Source organism: Choloepus didactylus, chromosome 14, assembly GCF_015220235.1.
Source record: "Choloepus didactylus isolate mChoDid1 chromosome 14, mChoDid1.pri, whole genome shotgun sequence".
In the NCBI taxonomy this organism is placed as follows: domain Eukaryota; kingdom Metazoa; phylum Chordata; class Mammalia; order Pilosa; family Megalonychidae; genus Choloepus; species Choloepus didactylus.
In genome coordinates, this window is record NC_051320.1 from 53,352,682 (window position 1) to 53,375,399 (window position 22,718).

A 22,718-nucleotide genomic window follows, 5' to 3' on the forward strand; every position below is an offset into this window, starting at 1 on the left:
TTGGGATTTTGATGTCATGTCACCAATACATCTAGCTGTGCGAACAGAGCCTCAGTTTCTTTGTTTACTGAATAGCAATAATAATTAATAAAATCATCATATAGGATGACTATGAGATGTGAGATAATGGGTGGGAAGATTCATCATTCATTTATTTATTCAGTACATATTTATTAAGGGTCTCCTATATGCCAGGCCCTGTTCTAGGCACTGGGGTTTTGGTAGTGAATAGGAAAAATTCCTACTCTCATGGTGCTTTCATAAATTGCAAAACACAAATATTAATTATCATAATTATCTGATAAAAGGCATCAAATTATTTATAGCACTTCCTTCGACCTGTGAGAAATGTGTGCTTGTCTTACATTTATTTACATTTCTGTCTCTCCCAAGAGCTAGATGATTGCCTCTTCCCCAAGAACATAGACTGTGCCTTCATTTTTCTATCCCCCTGGTACTAAGCTGATGCCTTGAACCTGTAGACTTGGTAATTATTAGTTTAATTAAATCTGGGTATGAGTCTTGTGGTTTCACATGTCAGTTTACCTGATTAGTAGCTCTTACTACCTAAATTCACTGTTAATCTTTAATAAGGCTCCCAGTTCCTAGGAGCCCAAAAAAGGGACATTTGTCAGCTTCAGTCTGTCCTAAGACTGTAAAGGGAACAATGCTTGACTGCCTAACTCGAGCTCTGCAAATAGAGATGGAAATAATATGCCAATGCAAATTTATTTGGGGAATATACTAAATATTTCTTCAAGATTACAGAAAAGTCAAAAAATAAGGTCACTGAAATAAATTGCTGGGTTTAGAGACAACATGCAGAGATTTTTCTTCTGTTGGAGCTCTTAGTAAGTGAATGCACGTGGTGGTGTGCCCTGGAATGCTGTGGGTCTGTTGAAGCCTCAGCACCATGTCCTTGCCCTAAATCTTTCATTTATAGATTTACTGTTTTAGAGGCCTCACATCAGAAAGAATTCTTGCATTAAGGAATCCAGTGTTCACTACTAAAACAACGAATAAATAATTTCCTTACATAACACACCACTAATATGCTCAGGCATTCCTCCTTACTCATTTGTATTGAAATTCTTTGAAAATCTAGTTTTTTAAAAAAAATTTAAATAAAGAAGTGGTAGCATAGTTGAGGAAACCAAAAGTTTGAGTAAATTAAATACGTGTTCAAGAAATATGCCTTTTCCATCTCTCTCATTGTTCATCCATGCTTTTAGTTTACTACCATTCAAGAAATATTTTATAAAATAGAATTATGCATCTTCATCTTAACATCATCACATAAAAATTGAAATGCAGTAAAGTATGAATGCAGCTTAAACCAGCATTCTGAGTACGGGACAGAATGTTTTACTTGACTCTCCTGAAAATGTTGATATGCACCCCTTTTGTCTTTAAATATCGTTGTCTCTTTTTAAAAACAGCTTTGTTGAGATGTAATTCAGATACTGTAAAATTCACCCATTTAAAGTAAAGTCAGTGGTTTTTTAGTATATTCACAGAGTTGTGCATATCTCTGATTGCATAATCTAATTTTAGAATATTTTTGTCACTCCAAAAAGAAACCCATTACTCCCCGTTTGCCTCACCCCACCCCTAGCCCTAGGCAACCACTAATCTTTCTGCCTCTGTAAATTTGCCTACTCCAGACATTTCATATAAATAGAATGATACAATCTGTGGCCCTCTGTCACAGGCTTCTTTCAACTTGACATAATATTTTCGAGATTCATGCATGTAGTAGCTTGTGTCACTACTTCCTGCCTTTTTACTGCCAAATAATCTGTTGTACCAGATGTACTACATTTTGTTTATCCATTCATCAGTTGATGGACATTTGAGTTGTTTCAGTTCTTGGCTATCATGAATAATGCTACTATGAATATTCATGTACAGTTGTTATGTGGGCACAATTCTTCCTAGGAGAGAAGTTACTGGATCTTATGGTACTTAATCTTTGGGTAACTGCCCCACTGTTTTCCAAAGTGCCTGCACTGTTTTCCTTTCCCACCAACAATGTGTGAGGGTTCCATTTTGTCTATATCCTTAAGCTTCTTTTAATCGAAGAATTTTAAAGCTAGAAAGAAATTTTTGAAAACATTTAGTTCTATTCCAGTTACAAATGATTGGAAAGAAAGTTGAAAGAGTTCATAGTTTAAACATCTCCCATGAACTCGTGTTTTTCTCTCACATCTTTATTTTGCCTAATAATTTTAAGTATCTTCTTTGAGTTGTTTTTATTTTATTGTGAACATGGAAATGTTTTATTGAATTTCTTGATTGTGAAGCAGACATAATGCTGTGGATCTTTTTTTTTTTAAAGTTGACTTGTCTAGTAAAATCACAGATAATCATGTAGAATAAAAATTCCCAAGGAAGCATGGTGAGAAATGGGTTAATAAGCTTGATCTGTGAATTCGGGGGCAATGAATACTTGTGTCTGTTGCTCCTTCCAGAAACCTTTTATGTAGGAATTTCTTGTTCTGTTTTCTTTTTCTGTTCCCTTCCCTACCATCTTCTGGGGTATGATATTTCTATATGTGATCGAATAAGGCTACAGTAGCACCCTTTGCCAAAAAGTTACTACACCTAATATCCTTAATTGTAAGGGTTTTTGGTTTAGTAGAATTAATATGTACATTTATAATTTAGGTGAATAAAAAGTCTGTAATATGACTTCATCTATGGTGATATTTTAACTTTGCTGAAGTTTGAAGATTAGAAATCTCATTATCACTACTCACTTTCAGGGTTACCTGATTAGCTGTGTTTGGAACTGCTATCGATATATCAATGGCAGAAACTCCTCCGATGTCCTGGTTTATGTTACCAGCAATGACACTACGGTAAGTGTGATATCATTTAACATGGAGCTCTTCCCCACCCCTCTGCTGTATGATGGCTTCTTAATGTTTCTAGTGTTTTGTTAAATTGGTTTGCCATAGACTCTGAGGATTTTTATTGTTGTTGAAACATGCTCATGAGCTGCTTAGTCTTCAAGGTTTCATTGTTGAATAAGTGTTTGATTTTCCTTATAGTATGTTAAAATTTAGATAGCCCAACTTATGGTTTAGTTATTTAAAATATTGTATTGAATATTATCTTACCCATATTTGTGTATTTTAAACTTTAATTAAACCTAATTAAACCATTGTATATAATTCTAGATATAATTTCTGCATTGTGATTATACAATAACCTTTTACATGTGAAATTAAATCTAGAAATGTGATAAGTAGATAAATAAGAATAACAGAGGTTACTAGGTCTTTAAATCTTGCCCAGCTCATGAAAACCTTAGTAAAAGAATTCAGATGATTTCTGTTCTGCTACTTAAGATTTTTAAATCTACCAAGTATGATTTTGGAAAATGCGTTTTCACCGGAAGAGTCCTTGAAGTCATATATACTTTATATAAATTAAACTCATGGCTCATGGTAAAGATAGAAGTGTGAGTCCTTTAGGTATTAAACCCCATGTGTTGCCATCATCTTTGTTTTCAGTGAGTGGTGATTGAAATGGATGAAGACGGATAACATGAAATGGGTCAGAATGGACAGGCTTGCATAAGATTGAAGGAACAGGGTGGGCAAAAGGATAAATGTCAACGTTGAGTCTAAACTAGAACAGAGTTTTTTTTTAAAAATCTGCTGATGTGCTCGCTGTATGACCTTACCAAAATAATTTAACCTGCCCTTGACTTGACTTTCCTATGTATAAAATGGGAATAAAAAAATGTCATGTTTTCCTAAATATATGGGTATAAGCTGGTATTACTAAGAGTCATGTAGCATTTCTGAGAGGAAACATGTTATACATGAATAATTTTCCTGTGTGCTCACCAAACGTTTGTTGAATTGAATCAAATGTACATAAGCAGTGTTTCAGAAATGAACTCTGCCATGACTAGATGCACAAAACCAGCATACCCAAGTGCTAAGGAGGCATTTTATGGGGATTGCAGAATCCTATGCATTGATTACAGTAAAAGGTTGGTGAGTCTCCTTAGAGACATAATTGTTCAAAGTTATTATAATTTTGATAAATTTACTGGCTTAAAGAATATTTTCCTTCTCTGTGAGTTGTTGAGTATTTAGTATTTATTGCCATTCCCCTATTATTCATTAACTTTTTTGTCCCCAGTTTTCTATTCATCTGTTCATACACTGGATAAAAAGAGTGGGAGCCACAAGGTTTTCACAATCACACAGTCACACTGTATGAGCTATATAGTTATACACTCATCTTCAAGAATCAAGGCTACTGGGTTACAGTTCATCAGTTTCAGATATTTCCTTCTAGTTATTCTAATACATTAAAAACTAAAAAGGGATATCTATATAATGTATAAGAATAACCTCCAGAATGACCTCTCGATTCCATTTGAAATCTCTCAGCCCCTGAAACTTTGTTTCACTTCTCTTCCCCCTTTTGGTCAAGAAGGCTTTCTCAGTCCCATGATGCCAGGTCCAGACTTATCCCTGGGAGTCATGGCCCACATTGCCAGGGAGATTTACACCCCTGGGAGTCATGTCCCACCTGCAAAGTTGGCTTAGAGAGAGAGGCCAAATCTGAGAAACAAAAGAGGTTCTCTGGCACAATTATAAGGAAGCTTAGCCTCTCCTTTGCAGTAATAGGCTTCATAAAGGCAAGCCCCAAGATTGAGGGCTCAACCTACTGAATTGGTAGGCCCCTGTGTTTGCAAGAATATAAGGAATTTCCCAGGTGGGTAAATTTAATATTGATACATTTTTCTCCAGTCCCTCAAGGGGGCTTTTCAAATACTTTTTTATCCTCTGCCCAAATTACTGTGGGATGTATTGGTGCTTCACACTAACCTGTACGAACAAACCAGATTTTACTCCCTATTCAAGGTTACATGAAATTTTAGTGTTTGAGTAAACTGAGCGTACAAGTTAAATTATATAGCATGCTGCAGAAAATAAGGATTTTCCACTAAATAAACATCTCTTTGGTCTCACACAGAAGTTGAAGTTTTAAAACACAATCATTATCATCCTTTGCCCTTTAGTCTGATTTACCTTAGTCTTAACCAAGTCCATTTGATTCATATCTCTGATTGAATTGTGATCTCTTTTTCAGCTTCTTTAACATTTACTGTATGGGGTAATGTTGACATTAAAAGCTACTGAACTGTAGCTCTGAGTCTCAGGTGTCACACAGATACCTGAAGTTCCAGGCACTGAACAGGTTATACACAAATCTCAGAATCTAGAATAACCATTACAACTCAGGAATAGATGTAACTGCTGTAAGAAATCTAGGAACCATTACAATATGCCTTCCCCTGGTAACATATGCTCTCAGATTCATTTCTCAGAGTTTGCACATTAGAGTTAGTCCATTTTAGTGAGGTGTTATAGTGTTTGTCTTTTCATTTCTGGCTTATTTCCCCATAACATACTGTCCTCAGGGTCCATTTACCTAGTTGCATACCTCACAACTTCATTTCTTCTTGTATCTGCTCAGTATTCTATCATATGTATATACCACATTTCACCGTTTCATTCATCAGTCGATGTACCCTTAGGCCATCTCCATCCGTTGGAAATCGTGACTACTACCACCATAAACATCAGTGTGCAAATATCCATTCGTGTCTCTGCTCTCAGTTCTTCCAAGTATATACCCAGTAACGGGGGTGGCAGGACCATATGGCAATCCCAGACTAAGGTTCCTGTGGAACCACCACACTGCCCTCTGGATGGGCTGTACCATTCTACTCCCTACCAGCAGTGATTAGGTATATCCCTCTCTGCACATTTTCTCCAGCACTTGTATCCCTCTGTTTACTTTTTAGATGGTTTTATTCAAACACCATTCCCTCCTAAGTAAGCAATCATTGGTTCCCTGTATAATCACAGTTATGCATTCACCACTACTATCTGTATGAGGACATTTCCATTTCTTCCACAAAAATGAGGAAGAGGAGAAAAAAAAAACTAAATAAAAGGAAAAAAATGACAAAGAATAAAAATAAAATATAAAATACATTAAAAAGTTCAGACACCACCACCATCACCAAGAATCCCATACCCCTCCCTTATATCCGCCTCTTACAGACATTTAGCTTTGGTATATTGCCTTTGTTACAGTTAGTGGAAGCATGTTACAATGTTATTGTTAACTGTAGACTCTAGTTTGCATTGACTGCATTTTCCCCCCAATACCATCCCATTCTCAGCACCTTGCAGTGTTGACATTCATTTGTTCTCCCTTGTGTAGAAACATTCTTATATTTGCACATTTAATTCCATCATTGACCACTCTAGTTTTCACTAAGTTTTACAGTCCCAGTCTTTATCTTATATCTTTCCTTCTGGTGTTCTACATGCCCCTAGCCTTCCTCTTTCAACTGTTCTGAAGTGTTTTTAAAGATTTTTTTCCCCAAAAGATGATTATTTTTGGTATAATAAAGACTTAAAAAATAACTATGCCTTAATATCATAAAATATCCAGTAATTGCTCAGATTTCCAATTATCTCATAAACATTGTAATTGTTCTAGCACTTTATTTAATCAGGATCTGTGGTTCAATATATATTCTACATCTTTCTCATTTTTTGTTGAAGAAATTAGATTGACCTATAGGGTTTCCCATAGTCTAGATTTTTCTGATTGCATCTCTGTAATGTCTTTTAACTTGTCATTTATTCCTCTCTATTTACAGTAAGTAAGTAGTTGGGTTTAGAGGATTGACCATGTTCAGGATTTTCTTTTTATTTTATTTTTCCAAGTTTACTTCATAAGTAATAAATGGTGTTCTTCCGTTAGCAGGCATATGATGTCTAGCTATTTCTTTCTTTTTGGGATGTCAGCAACCATTGGTGTCTAATGTCCACATTCATTGATTCGTTAGGTGTTGCAAACTTGTGATGTTCTGTCATTCCTGCTTCATTATTTAGCTGGGATATTTTTATAAAGGGAAACGTTCCCTCAACTGCTATTTGATACTTGTGACATGGATACATTCTTGGTTTGTTTTCTTTATCTGTCAATTCTCAAAATGATTCTTCAATGATGACCAGTGAGATTTTTTTTTTTAAGTGATAAATGAACAATTGGATTTAAAAGTATTTATTTACTGTTTCCACTATAATTATATTGTTATTAATACTCAAATTGCACCATCTTTGGCCATTTGGAGCCTCTTCGTGTTGGGTTCTCAGTCTTTTTGACAGCCTTCTTGTAGTATTTGATAGCTTCCTCGCTGTCTGGTATGACAAGTTGTTCCAGGCTCATCTTGGCCATTTCCCATCCCAGACCTAGAATTGGCCATTTTTTCAAGGAGCCCTGCTTCCTTTTTGTATGGAATGATGTTTGGAGATCATAATCTAGATTTCTGTGGTTGGAAAATAGATCTTGTCTTTAAGCAAGTCTCTGCTAGTTTAAAGATTGTTTTGACTAGAATTAAATTAATATTAGTGTTCTGACTTTAGAAAATGAAATGTACCTTTGCCTTACTCTGAGACCCTAAATGGGGGTTAGAATGATCTAGTTCTGTCATTTTCCCTGGTCCCCATGTAACCAGTGCCCTGCTGGCAGCAGTGTCGGGCAGAACTCCATTCCAGGTTCGGGACTCTTGCCATGGAAAGAATTCAGGGACAAGAGGGACCAGTAGAAATAAGTGTAAAGTTTATTAAAGAAAAAGAGAAAGAAGCCACGTTAAAGAGATAACGTGGACATGTTCAAAGAGATGGATGCACTGAGTGGGAGTGGGTTGTCTTGTTATATAGGAGAGTTTTGCTGATGGCAGGTTTCCATAGTAACTTTTGAACACTAGGGGCTTAAAAGGTTTGTATTAACCATGTTTTGCATTTACTAGGTGTCTCCTTTGTTCTAGAAAGGGATAGTTATCACAGTTCTCAGAACTTGTGACCTGCCCTTACGTATCTGAAATTTGTCTTTGGGCAGCGTTTACAACCTTTATAACCCCGTGTTTTTTGTTATTAACTGAGAATTTACTTGGGCCCATGATTTCACAAGTGTTTATGGTGTTTGGGGAGGCTTCAGAGCTTTTAGGGGAAATTTTGGCTTCATGAAGTCTGCAGTTGAGGCTTTGCAGGTTTGCATTAACTCATTTGAAGCTGAATATAAGACCAGAGACCACAGCCTTGATGCCCTATTCTATCCTGTCTCACCCAAAACTGCATTAGGAATCTTACATAATAATGCATGTTTCTCTTTTGTGCATATCCCTTTTTTTTTTTTTTTTTTGGTAATCCACGTTGACATAACAACATATTGTACCTGTCTTACTTTCTAGCAAATATTAGGCCAGATGGCTTTTCTCTCAAGCTGAATAGTCTCTCTTCTGTGGAAGGATACTGGAGCTCTTGTCAGTAGAAAATAAATGTGTTTTTCTTTCCCCTTCTTTATAAAGTACACATATTATTAACCAGCTATATACTTTTCCAAATTCTGCCCAGAAATAATACAGAGAAGAGTTATTAGATGTTGGGGATCATTACCATAGGTTCTTTTCCAAGGGTTACCCAACCCAACCAGTCAAAAAGCCTTTGCAGGGAATGCCTGGGGCAGAGGGTCACAAACTTTCTCAGCTCATAATGACTCAGAGTCTTACTGATTTTTTTCACCATGCCCTTAGGCCAAAAAAAAAAATAAAAAATAAAAAAATCACTGTTCTATTAAGTATTCAACTTAATAAATAGCTTAAGAGAAGTAGTTATTGCCCTATCTAACAAGTTTTGCTGTGTTTTACTTGAAAATTTAAAATATCCCAAGGTATCCCTTTAGTTTCTATAGCACCCTGGGGCCTGAGCACACAGTTTTGGTGCCCTCAGGAAACGTACCATTCCTTTTATAACAGTTTTGTAGGAATCACATTCTGGGTAAATTATTTAGTTCTGCGTATTACATAATTCTCCCCCCCCCCCCCGCTTTTCCTCATCAAAATTTTACCTTAAGACAAATATTGCATGATCTCACTGATATGAACTAATTAGAATAATCAAATTCATAGAGTCAGAACTAGAATACATGTTACCAGGGGCTGGGATGGGAGTAGGGAATGGAGAGATTATATTTAATTGGTCCTGTTTAGGATGATGGAAAATATTGGTAATGAATTGTGATGATGGTAGCACAACATTGTGAATGTATTAAGATCACTGAATTACATATTTGAATGTGATTAAAAGGGGAAATTTTAGGTGATATACATGTTACTAGAATAAAAATTAAAAAAACTGTACAACAGTGTAAACTATGGACTGTAGTTAACAGTACAGTTATAATATCTATCGCCAGTTGGAACAAAGGTGCCACCCTAATGCAAATATTAATTGGGGGCTGTTAATGGGAATGGTATATGGGAACTCTGTATTTTCTACATGATTTTTCTGTAAACCTATAACTTCTCTACTTTAACCCCTCCTCCCCCTAAAAAAATTGTCCTTAAAGGGAAAAACATAGCAATGTGCTGAATGAACTTTGTGCAGATTGAGGGGTTTAGTAATATTCTAATCTATGCCATCTCTTACTAATATTAATAAAAAGACTTGGGTCATGATAGTACCCAGTATTTTGTTAAAAGTAGGAGACCTAATTTCATTGGAATTTGGGCAATTTAAAAGCAACCAGATTAATATTTAGCCAAAATGAGGTCTGAAAGTCTGATTCCAGATGAAAGAATCATAGTCTTGGGTGATGTAGGAAAATTCCTAACTATTTAGGAATAAATAGGAAAATTTTTAATTTCATGAAGTCATTATGGCATATCCATATTACCATTACATACATGCTTATTGTTTTGACTTCAAAAGATACATATGGAGCCTTCTTTTGAGTCTGTGACTGCTTGGAAAACACAGTTAAGAAAAAAGTCAGTGACTGGACTGAAGGCCAGATTGTCTCCCAGCAGCTGTTTCCCAGGAGATGCTCTTTTGAGGTGCCAGGGATTAATTGTGGTTGACCTTGGTCTGCCAGAAAGCCACAAAACAAGGTTTCAGTTTACTGGGGTAGGAGGTGAGAAAGAGTAGTAGCCTTGGTGACTTCAAAAGTTGTGCATGAAATCCATTGTTTTTTGTTTTTTGTTTTTTTTCCCCTGGATATGGTAGAAGCAAGTTCTTAATTGGTAGCACGAGTTGTGCTTAATTGAGAGACAAAAGGCAAGGGAATGAACTAAATTGATAGCAGGATAGATTTTTAGTTAGATGCCAGAAGTTCCTTCTTATCTGAGAAAGCAAATGTTACCAAAATGAATATACAATCATCATCTCTGAAGATTCTTCAGAAAAGTCATAACTAACTTTCTGAAATGGTTTGAGGGGAAGGATTTGCCTGCAGGGTAGATACTAGTCTGGCTGTTAACTTAAGATCTTTTCAGTCTTGGCCGTTTAAGATTCATGTGTGTTAAAAATACCACACAAATAGAATGCTACCTACGGTCATACATTGTCTTGTCAGGAGGCATTGAGTGTAAGTGGAGGGAGAGAAAGAAAGTTCTCTAAGAATGGGAAAGGAGGGTTTAACTTTTTAGAGGGTTTGAAACGCGAGCATGTGATTTACTGGCCTTGAAGCTTCTGGCCTAAGTACTTTAATATAAAAGGGAGATCTGATTTGTAATATCTCAATTTTGCTTCATAGTTTGATCTCTCTGAGCTTGTGTGTGTGTATATTTTTTTAATTTAGAAATACCAATGTCAATATGAGACGTTGATGTTGACTGATAAAATCCCAAATAAGCTGAAATCAGGGCACAGTAGTAGAGGGACTGAAGAAGAGGGGGCAAGGATGTGAGAGAGTTGTTGGAGGTAGAAATGATAGTTGGTAAATGAGGGAATGTATGGTGAGAGAGTTCTTAAGTATTCTGTTGTATGACTGTAATTTAAAACATAAAATCACTTATTGGCAGGGTAAGATTAGACCTTAAAAGATACCTGGTCCAACCACCTTTTGATGCTTTCATCTCCTTGATAGTGTTCCCACAGGTGTCATTTGGCTCAATGCTGAATGGCTCCAGTGCTGCTCAGCTTTTCTCTGCATCTGTTGTGTCTCCCTCCTCTGTAGCTTTTGCATTATAGGTTTTTCCCCCAAACATTCATGTAGTGGTCGCCATCTGCTAAGCTGTCTGCATGGAGTGCTTTACATATATTAACTCATTTAATCTCACAAGAGTCCATGAAGTAGATTCTGTTAATATAATGCTTTGTGTTACAAATGAGGATCTTGAGGCACTAAAGTGGGTAACTTGCCAGGATCACACAACTAGTGGGTGGCAGGAGAGAGATTCTAACCTCAGCAGCCTGCCTTCACTCTTTGTTCTTACTCAGATGTCTGTTTAGACCATAGCCCGGGGCCTTGTGCTCTTACCACCAGTGCCCTGCACGTATTTGATCAGGATGCGGAATGAAGCAGATAAACAATTCATTCAGAAATTTCTTCTCCACTAAGATTACCAACTTTAAAAGTGGTAGGACTTTGCTTGATTTTGCTTTTTTGCCCAGTAGAAGGGAAGGAAGAGGTGACTTAGAGGAAAGAGGTGGAATAGGAAAGGTTAAAAGTAAACTCCGTAACAAGGCAGCTGCTTTATTTAAAATTGTGCTGAATAGCCCTGCTTCTTCTTATGTAGTTCAGCCCTGGGCATTTTCCTGACATCTTCCTTATATGTGCACATGGCTTCCTATCTGCTTAGCTCTTGGCACTAATGTGAATGCATCATACATGAGATTGAACCTGATGCTCCTGAGATTTCCTCTGCTTGAATGTGGGTTACATGGATGAAGCAGACCATGTGTGACATTAACTCACCCAGTGTTTCTTTCTTGCTGTGTGACATTCTTAAATCAGTGAAATACAGGATGTTTTAAATGTTCTGGTCTGCTGGAAATCATCTCTGACCCATATAACTTTCCAGTTATTTCACCCCAGAGCAACTTTGGAAAAAACTGTATGTATACTTTTAAATGTTAGAAGGCTTGACGGGGAGTCTCAGGGTTGCCTTAGAGGGAGAAAGGGGGAGAGAGAGAGAGAGAGAAAGAAACACGTTTGGAGCCATCATGTCAACACAGATAAATGAAACCTGAAATTTCTGGAAGAACATTCAAAAAGACCTGATTTCCATTGTGAACCATTTAAACATACACAGAACTTCTTATTTATTTAATCACATATGCCCAAGATAGAGTCCATATTGATTTTGCTCTCAAGTCAAATGAAGCATTGAATTTTTTAACATTATAGGAAAGGTTTCTGGGAAGTTGTAAAAAAAAAAAAAATACATAAAATTTTCATACAGCATTGTTTTTAATAACAATTATCAAATCTAATTGTCTAATAAGTAGGGAATGGTTACTTTAAATAAAGGTATAGCCAATTGATAAAATGTCTTTGTTGCCTTAAAAATTATCGTGAACAATGAGACTGCAGAAGAGAGGCTTATGATGTTTCCTTTTCTTTTAAATTCAATTTTATTGAGATATATTCACATACCATGCAGTCATACAAAACATACATTCAGTTGTTCACAGTACCGTTATATAGTTGTGCATTCATTACCAAAATTAATTTTTGAACATTTTCATTACCACACACACAAAAATAATAATAATAAAAATTACAGTAAAAAAGAACACTGGGTGCCCTTTTTTTTTTTTTTTTTTTGGCCCCCATTTTTCTCTCATCCATCCAAACACTGTACAAAGGGGAGTATGGTCCATATGGCTTTCCCAATCACATTGTCACTCCTCATAGGCTACATTTTTATACAATCTTCTTCAGGATTCAAGGGTTCTGGGTTGTAGTTTGATAGTTTCAGGTATTTACTGCTGGCTATTCCAATTCATTAGAACCTAAATAGGGTTGTTTATATTGTGCGTAAGAGTGCCCACCAGAGTGACCTCTTGGCTTCTTTTGGAATCTCTCTGCCACCGAGGCTTATTTCATTTCCTTTCACATCCCCTTTTGGTCAAGAGGATGTTCTCCATCCCCTGATGGCAGGTCTAAATTCCTTCCTGGGAGTCATTCCACATTGCCAGGGAGATTTACTCCCCTGGGTATCAGATCCCACGTAGAGGGACGGGCAGTGATTTCACCTGCCAAGTTGGCTTAGCTAGAGAGAGATGGCCATAGGCTCATGGTGTTTCAAAGAGCAGAATATGAAAGTTTGTATTATGGTTGTAACTATGAAAAAACTCAGCTTTTTAAAAAAAAAAAAAATCAAGCAGTTGATGTTGGGTCCTAGAAGTAGGTCATAGTTCTCCCTTTGTATTAATGGAAGGGAAGGGGGAATGGATGACTGGGTGAAATGGGACGCTGAAGTCTGAGCAGGCTTTCCTTCCCAGCCTTACCTTTCCAGCTGCAGACCTGGACACCTGTGGGGGCTAAGGCCAGCAGGGAGGGGCAGCACCCTAGGATGGTGTGTGGTGGCGGGAAGGAGGTGTGTACAGCAGGTGGCGTAGCACATTAAGGCTTGGGGGATGCGGGGAAGAAGTAGCTGGGATGCCTTTAATAGGACTCCTGTGGTGGGGATAGTTCACAGTTCATTCCTTCTTTTTCCTCCAATATTTAAAGATGTAATATTTATTCAAATACATCTTTAAATGCTCAAAACTGTTTTAATTTTCAGTGTGACTGGTATGTTATTAGGTATTCCCTGCCTAAATAGCCTAACATTGAGAATTTATTGACCCAATTTGAAGAATTTTGAATTACGAATTTTTTATTTTAAATATAATCTATATAAAAATTCAGACATCTCTGCTGAGAATCAAGGGAAAGTCTTTCATTTATATCAGTGAGGACAACTTAAAGCAGTTTTGCAATGAATTGAGAATAAAATCTGTTTCTATTTTATTTGCCTTTGAAAATGATTTTTTATACATGGGTGGAAAACTTCTCATTGGAATCCCCAGAATTTATTTTCTCCCATCTCCTGGTCTATTGAGTGTTTGAATTCAAGATGCCACCAGTTGTAAATTGTGCCATTATTTTAGGTACCTCTTATTGAAAGATGCTGTCGACTACAAGGGACAACCTAAATTCAGAGATGTTAAAACTGTATGAAAATGTGTACCATCAAATCAAAGAAATATGGTTCTGTGTATATGTGCTACTAATATATATATTATAGATGGGGGTATTCAAAAAAGTTTGGGAACAATTATTCTAGCTGTTTTAAAGGTAAACCTGGACTTCCTGCCCAAATTGTTGTTCCATTTAATCATAGAGATTCAGACTCAGCTATCTCACCTTTCCTGTTTGGCTTGAATAAAGAAAGCTCACATCTAAATAAACAAATGTGGTATGACCAGTTGAAGATAAGAATTTAGTGTAGATGTTGCCTGTTTTAAACAAGATGTATTGTAGGCTTTTAGGGGAGTAACAAATCGTGAAGAAGAGAAAATATCTTGGCTGTTTGGGATTAGTTTAAATAGACCTTTGGAAGACTTGTTTCCTCTAAATGGTGAGATTGTTTTGGGGCTGTGTATACTCACATCTGATCTCATATCTTCCAGGATCGGAATTCAGGGAAATATTTTTCCTCAGTTCAGGGCAAGGCAAAACTTTTTCTATAAAGGGCTAGATAGCAAATATTTTAAGTTTTGCAGGCCATACTTTAGTCTTTGCAGGCCAAACCTTGGTTTCTGTCATAACTATTCAACTCTGCTACTACACTGCAAAAGCTGCTGTAGACAATATGTAAACAAGTAAGTGTGGCTGTGTTCCAATAAACTTTATTTATGGACATTAAAATTTGAATTTTATGTACTTTTTATATATCATGAAATAATTGTTTTTCTTTGGATTTTTTTCCCAACCATTAAAAAACGTTAAAACCATTCTTAGCTCTCAGGTCATATAAAACCAGCATCAGGCCAGATTGGATCCATATTGTGTGCTGACCTCTGCCATAGTGGAAATTTAAGCTGAGTTTTTAGGACCACTGTTGAATAAGCCCAGAGAATTTAATAACCCCTGCTTTTAGTGTAGATAGATCAAGAATTGAGCTTTTCCCCTGCTGCAAGAGCAAATAGCAGCACCTAATCTTCTGGTTCTCTGTCTCTTTTTAAAATTAAGAAAAAAAATTTTTTGAACAGTTTTATATTTACAGAAAAATTGAGAAGACAGTACAGAGAGTTCCCCGTATACCCATACCCAGTTTCTCCTATGATTAACATCTTACAGTAGTATGATACTTTTTTTTAATTTCTGTTTTAATTGTGGCATATAACATATATACATAAAAGTGACAACTTTCTAAGTACAATCCAGCAAGTAGTTAGGGAGCAAATTTCAAAGAATATTAATTCCACAGTTTGTTATTTCCTTATGAAATATAACATATATACAAAAATGTAATATCTTTCAAAGTATGATTAAACAAGTAAATATTTGGAAATTTCTAAAGTTATTATGAGTTATAGTACCATAGTTTCAGTTATTTCCTTATTGTGAAATACAACATATATACAAAAGGGTACAGCTTTCAAATTACCATTTAATAAGTAGCTATAGAACAAATTTCAAAGGATGCTGTGGGTTACAGTTCCACCATTTCAATTCTTTTCTTCTAACTTTTCTAATACCCTAGCAACTGAGAAAAAGAAAATTATGTAAATGTTCAGTATTCATAATCCTTTGGTAAATTCCTCTTGTCTGTTGCCACTCCCTCCTCTAGTCAGTCACTTTTCCAATCCTCAGGGATGTCTAGGCAGTGACCACCCCAACCTATTCATGTTGAAAAGGGATGTGAACTTTATGAGCAAAAGGGACACATCTTGTTGATGTTCCCGAAGAGGCTATTGCCTCTGGGTTTCGGAACTTAGTTGGCATAGGAGCACTCTGAAGGATCTAAGTTTCTGATGAATAAACTTAGCAAGTGAAACATTTATAGAGTCTCAGATAGGGATCCGGGTATTCTTTAAGGTTTTAGGGACTACCTTTGACGTGGGCCTATCATGTAGTGGTCATTTGGCATATCATTAGTGAGGCTTGCATAAGAGATGATACATTTCTTACAATTAATGAATCAGTGTTGATACATTATCATTAACTAAAGTCCGTAGGTTATTCAGATTTCCTTAGTTTTATCTAATTTCCTTTTTCTGTTCTAAGATATCTTAAAACATTTTAAACAGTATTGTGGATACATAAAATTTGCCATGTGTTCTAGACTACTGATGCTGCCAGAATGCAAAACACCAGAAATGGATTGGCTTTTATAAAGGAGGTTTATTTGGTTACACAATTACAGTCTTAAGGCCATAAAGTGTCCAAGGTAACACATCAACAATCGGGTACCTTCACTGGAAAATGGCCAGTGGTGTCCGGAAAACCTCTGTTAGCTGGAAAGGCACGTGGCTGGCGTCTGCTCCAAGTTCTGATTTCAAAATGGCTTTCTCCCAGGACGTTCCTCTCTAGGCTTCAGCTTCTCTCCAAAATGTCACTCTCAGTTGCTCTTGGGGCATTTGTCCTCTTAGCTTCTCTGGAGCAAAAGTCTGCTTTCAAAGGCTGTCTCCAAAATGTCTCTGTAAATTGCAGTTCCTCTCTCAGCTCCTGTGCGTTCTTCAAAGTGTCCCTCTTGGCTGTAGCAAACTCGCTCCTTCTGTCTGAGCTTATGTAACGCTCCAGTAAACTAATTGAGGCCCAGGCTGAATGGGCGGGGCCACACCTCCATGGAAACTATCCAGTCAGAGTCATCACCCACAGTTGGGTGAGTTGCATCTCCATGGAAACACTCAAAGAATTACAGTCTAATCAACACTAATACGTCTGCCCACACAAGATTACATCAAAGATAATGGCGTTTGGGGGAACATAATACATCCAAACTGGCACACCATGTTAACCATTTTTAAGTGTACATTTCAGCATCATTCATTACATTTACAATGTTATGCCATCCATTATTTGGTTCTTTTAAGGGATATCTTTTATCTGAGAAAGTTTTAATCTTCCATATTTATTATTTTTTCCTGCAAATGTAAACTCAAGCTTCTATTTGATGAACTATAGTGAAAAGTAAAAAGAAAAATAAATAAATAAAAGAACTGATCACTTGCAAAACAGTAACTAAAGTCTTGAGAAACAGGGCCTTAAGCTATTATATGCAGGGTTTCCCACTGTCTTTTTCATAGGAATTCATTCTATAAAATCTTAATTTAATTTAGTGCCAGAAACACCACCCCCTCTATATATACATATATAGAGAGAAATTAAACAGTCATAACTCAATGTTCTGTTTTACCTTATTTCTGGGCCATTTTAATACTCAGTTTTATTTTGTACTATGTGCAGTACTGCAAGCCACCTTTTCTTTTTACAAATGTATATAATAAAATTAAGACTCATCAACCCTTACATGTTATGTACTGTGGTAGGCACATTACTTGGGCTTATTTATTTCACCAGCCTTGTGAGATAGAGACTATTACCATGTCCATTGATAGATGAAAAACGTGAGACTTAAAAAAATGCAAGTGACTTGCCCAAGGTCTCCAAGTTAGGAATGGTGGTCTCTGTTGGAAAGTGCTGGACCCAGATGGTCTACTCCAGAGCCCATGTTCTCAGCCTGGTTTTCTTGACATGGTGGCAAACATAGAAAATTACAATATTTGTGTGGCACACTGTGATAAATGGATAGATGATAAATTCTGTTTTTATCATGTTCTTCCACTAGCATATAAGCTCTGTGCTGGCTTAGACCTTGGTAGTTTCACTCATTGTGATATCCTTAGTGCCTGGTACACAGTAAGACTTAACATGTGTTGACAAAATGAATGACTGGTATTTAAATCATTCATTTGTCTTGCTCTCTTTTCATCCAGGTTGGAGGAAATAGCTTAGATTGTGTGAACTAGATCAGGTCCCTTCTGCTTTCCATGTCCATATCCCTAACCACCCAGTGGTCAGCTCCATGGAGACATCACAGTGCAGAGCTCGCTTCATTTCTTCCCAGTCTGCTGCTTTTCTTTTATTGTAGTGAGTGCTGGCAATGTCCACTTAGTCACCTGAGCCAGTAACCTAGGAGTCATCACCTGCAAATTTGTTGTAATTAGTTTTTTAGCCTCTAGTCTCCAACCCTACCTTGTCAGTTTTTTCTCTATTGTTGACAAGTCTTTCTAAACCTTAAATCTGATCTTATCATCCTTTCAGGGGTTCTACCAATTATTACTTCAATATTTCTTAATTGTGCTATCAGTTCACTTTGCTGGGTGACAGTTATTTGTGAAGTGTGGGCTAAAATCTAAGTTCCCAATAATTTGATTTTTTTATTTTTTAATAAATAAATGAGAGCAGATTCAAGATTATCCATACAATAACAACAGTCTCAGCTGCTTGCATTCTAATATTTTCTTGCAGATAAAGAAGGGAGTGGAGTTAAAATTTCATCCTGCCAAGTCCATCATATTTGTGAAGCAGCGTTGAAGGACCATTATTGATGTATTATCAACAATTACAGCTCTTCTGAGCGATTTATGAATGCCATGCCCCTTGCTTCCTACCCACTACCTCCCAAAGAAGCCAAAACAAAACAAATCTTTATTTACAGTGAGTGAGATATTCTTTAGTTTTCCACATTTTAGGGGGAAAGATAGACAGTTAATTTCATAAAAACAAACAAATCCTTGTATGCTCTCAGGAGTCTCTTACATGTGAACATTATTAACTAAGCTTGCTGCTCCCTGCCCAAATGGTGAGGGCTGCTGGCTTTTATGGAAAAGGTTCCACTTCCTTGCATTGCTAACAAGGCCAGTTGTGATGGGATCCTTGCCTTTTGTTCCAGGCCCATCTCTTGTAATCTGGCCTCATGCACCCAGCTCTTCAACTACCGCAAACTACCTCAGCTTCACATGCATGCCTTGGCTTTTCACGGCAGACACGTTTACATGTGTTTTCCCCACTCCTGTGATGAGTAGTGTTCAGTTAATCTGGGGCACCATCCTCCAGATTTTAGTCAGTTCATAAAATAAACTGTCTTCATCTCTGCCTCCCAGCACCTAGCACCATGTCTGGCCTGCGATGGGTATTCAGGTGTACTTGGTCAAGAATGAGCGAATGGAGATGGTGTTTCAACCAAGTGTTACTTTGGATTTTAGAATTTTAACTCTATACCCACCCCTCTTGAGACACACAGACTGCAGTAAAAATGGCATCCTTTTGTCTCATCATTGAAATTTTTTTGTTTGGATTTGGTTAAAGAGGAGATAGGGGTAGGAATAGTAGGCTGGAAACTCTGATTGTAGAGGGAGATAAATGAAGTGCTTCACTCCCAGCTTAAGGTAAAAGGAATTATGAGCTGGCTATTTCCAAAGGAGTTAGTTACTAAAGGTTTCTCAGGATCTTGAGTCATATTCTTTCATAGTGAAGAATAGAAATATTTCACGATTCTTGAGACAGGATCCAGGTCAGATAAGTTGTTAGTTCAGTGATCTTTCCTTGTAGGCCTTTATCTGGCCACCTCCTTGCTTCAATGTGTATTGCGCAGAACAGCTAAGATTTTAGCCTTCAACTATCTGCATCCACCAGAACTGGAGAAGAAAAAAGAACTTTTCTAACCCAAATGAATTAAATTTATTGGCAAAGTACTCCTTAAGGAAGGTGTGTAGTCAAACTGGTGGAGATAATCATGTTGATTATCTTTCCATAGTGGGAGAATTACTGCCCTTTATCGAGAACCCAAAATGCTATGAGTCTACCCAGAACATTAGGTATGTTATCTCACTTAAATCTTTACCATAGTATTTAAGGAGTATCTATCATGGTCCCTGTTTTATAGATATGGAAACTAAAGTTCAGGTGGATTAAGTAACTTGCTCAGGACTCCAGGGTTCACAAATCATGGAGCTGGAATTTGAACCCAGGCCTAACTTCAGAATCCATGTTTGACTGTCACCACTATATTACCTCTGCAATTTGATCACAGTCATACAGATATTGTGATAAGATTAAAATTTGAACACACTTCTATCTAAGAACCAGTGTTGAGAAAAGGATACAGAAGTGTAAGTCCCTTGCCTTTTAGGAACTTTTCAGAGAGGAGAAAGGTAAATGTGTACAAGGCAGTAAATAGTACAAGACAGTATATAATTTAATTGTTAAGTTATATAAGTGCTTCGGGAAAGTAATACAGTGTCTGAGTTCGTAGGGGCATACTGTAATTACTATCCTTTCCAATGCTACTCTCATGACTTTATCTATAAAGGATATAAAATATATGATTGTAGTGTTTTTTATTTCTACAACTAACTTATGCTACAATTGCATAGTATAGTTAAGAGGAGAGAAGAGTAACCAAGACTGGAATATTTCAGGAGACCTCCATGTTAGAAGTGAATTTAATTTGAGCGTTGTGTTTGGGTTTTGTATGAAATGACAGAAGAAATTAAAAAAAAAACCAGGTGAGAAATACCACAAAGAAATACACAGGTTGGAAATGAGCAGGTTGTGCTAGGGGAATAATGGAAATAAGTTTGGTGGGATAACGCCAGATATTGAAAATCAGAGCTTGCCATGAAATATTGGGCTGCTGTTGTCTTATGCAGGAGTGACATGAAGAATGTGGTATTAAATAAGGGAAATGTTCATGTTCCCATTACGCACATTTATTTCCTTGGGGGTGCCTCATGGCACCATAGATCTCCAGTTTCCATTGGTGTTTTGCATACTGTATATTATAATGTGGAGGTTGGGGAACTCAAGGCTGGAAGAGCGTCCCAAGCAGGTGAGGGGCCAATCCTGACCAGCTTTTCCAGGAAAAAATGTTTCATCTCCTAGGTAAGAACTTCACATAGCGTGGCACTCCTGGGTTGCTCTATTTGGTGCCTTTTCTTGTTTTGAGAGCTACATCTTTGGCAAGTTAGAATTGCTTTCCAGGCCACCTGCCATCAGAGAAGGCAAAAGGGATGAGATGGCTCTAGCCCTGCCCACCATCCTCAGGTTCCAAGTTGTCTTTGATGACTAACTTCCTTTTTCCTTCAACACTGCCCTTATTATCCTTTTATATTTAAAATGTTATTTTTAATATAGTATTGCATATACATAGCTCAAAATCATAGTATTGAAAGATATATTCTTTAATTGTGGCTTAACTGATTTTATAGTACAAGTCCAGTTCTAACCATAGCACTCAAACATGTCCTATAACCAATAGTTCTTTCCTGTTTAGCATCTTATCATTTCTTATTATTTGATGAAGTAACTTAATTTCCCAAATTTTAATGACTTGTGGATTTATGCCCAGTTGGAAGCACTTATATTCCAGCGTGTTAGATTTTGCAACCTTTGAGGTTAATTGATTTCTTCCTCCAACTATTCCATATATTATTGTAACTAAGAAGAATGAAGTTTCCACTGGGAACACTCAGTATTTGTTGAGTCAGACTGAAATGAATGATGAACTTTTTTCCTGCCAGCAAGCTGTCACCTAGCATAATGTCTCCCAATAGAAGAGACACCATATATAGATAAATGCTAATTTTCCTAGTGAGCAGATGACTTCTGGGACCCTTGGCAAAAAGAATTTTACATCTATGTGAAAGAAAGTTGTACTATCATCCAGTCACTGTAGCTAAGATCTGCTAAAATAACTCCAAGGGACTGTACTTAGATTAGAATTTGGTTGTACTGAATATGGCTTGAAGTAAGGTGGTCTGTGGGTGAGGTTTGCAATGCGTAGTGTTGTGTATTCGTTTATTGAGTACCTGCTGTTTGCCAGGCAGTGACTTTAGCTTGAAGTAGGGCATGACCTTAGTCCTTAGAGATTATTTTTCTGGCCATTCATTATAAATGATTAGACTTGTAAAATAAAAAAGTAAAAGACTAGGTTTAACTAAATGCCAGCCTTTGAAAATGTCAGAATAATTGAGTTTTCACCACTTTTTCTTTATGACATCTTAATAGGCTTATTATGTCTTAATTGGCCCTATGGTTATTTTTCTCAGATTTCTAAGTACTTCATTGATCTTTGTAGGAAAGGAAAATAGCAGGTGTTTTTTAGACAGTTATAAACAGTATGGTTATTCTTACTCACCAGACCCTTCCTTGAGGTCATCACTATCACTGTCATTTAGATTAAAGATGGGATGGCACTGTCCCCTCAAGAATTTAAAACCAGTACCATTTGGAGAACTTTTGAAAGTAGTCCGGTAGCATGAGATGCAGTGTGAAGAATATTTTACCCTTAGCATTTAGTACGTGGTAATGGGAAAGTGATGACAAGCGAAAGGAGAAACTTTACCAGGCATCTTGACCTTTAGATAAAAGGTCAAAAGCAATAGATATTTGAGAGGAAAGGCCATCAAGGATATTAAAATACTAGTGTAAAATGAAATTTAAAAATAAATTTGAAGAGAAATAGCAAGAAATAGTGAAAAACTGAAACTTCAAGTTAAAGTAAGTTTATTTTGACAAGCAAATTTTACTGATTTCTTTTTAAGAAATCTTGTTTTTAATCTCTGAACATTTTGGAGAGTTTGAATATTACATTTTACTTGGTTAAAAAAAAGTTGGATATGATGGCCAATGCTACTCCTTTTTTTTATTAACCAGCTATACTGTATTTTAGAATAATTTTCCCAAGAATGATAGATATGAAGCAGTTAATTGTTTAATGAGGTTTTGGAGCATAATACTGAAGCTAAGTCATGAGAAATTTAATGTTTCTAGTGCTAATCACAGCTCTTTCCACTTGCTTTAAGTTACCATATCTAATTCTGTAT

The 22,718-nt window shown here is 36.6% G+C and overlaps 1 protein-coding gene across 1 annotated transcript in view; it reads left to right on the plus strand.

Moving 5' to 3' along the window:
• LAPTM4B (lysosomal protein transmembrane 4 beta) overlaps positions 1–22,718 on the plus strand; it is an 82,478-nt gene that overhangs the window by 51,816 nt on the left and 7,944 nt on the right. The window contains exon 6 of the mRNA XM_037803077.1: positions 2,766–2,861. Within this exon, the coding sequence (XP_037659005.1) occupies positions 2,766–2,861 (96 nt within the window). The remainder of the gene's footprint in view (positions 1–2,765; positions 2,862–22,718) is intronic.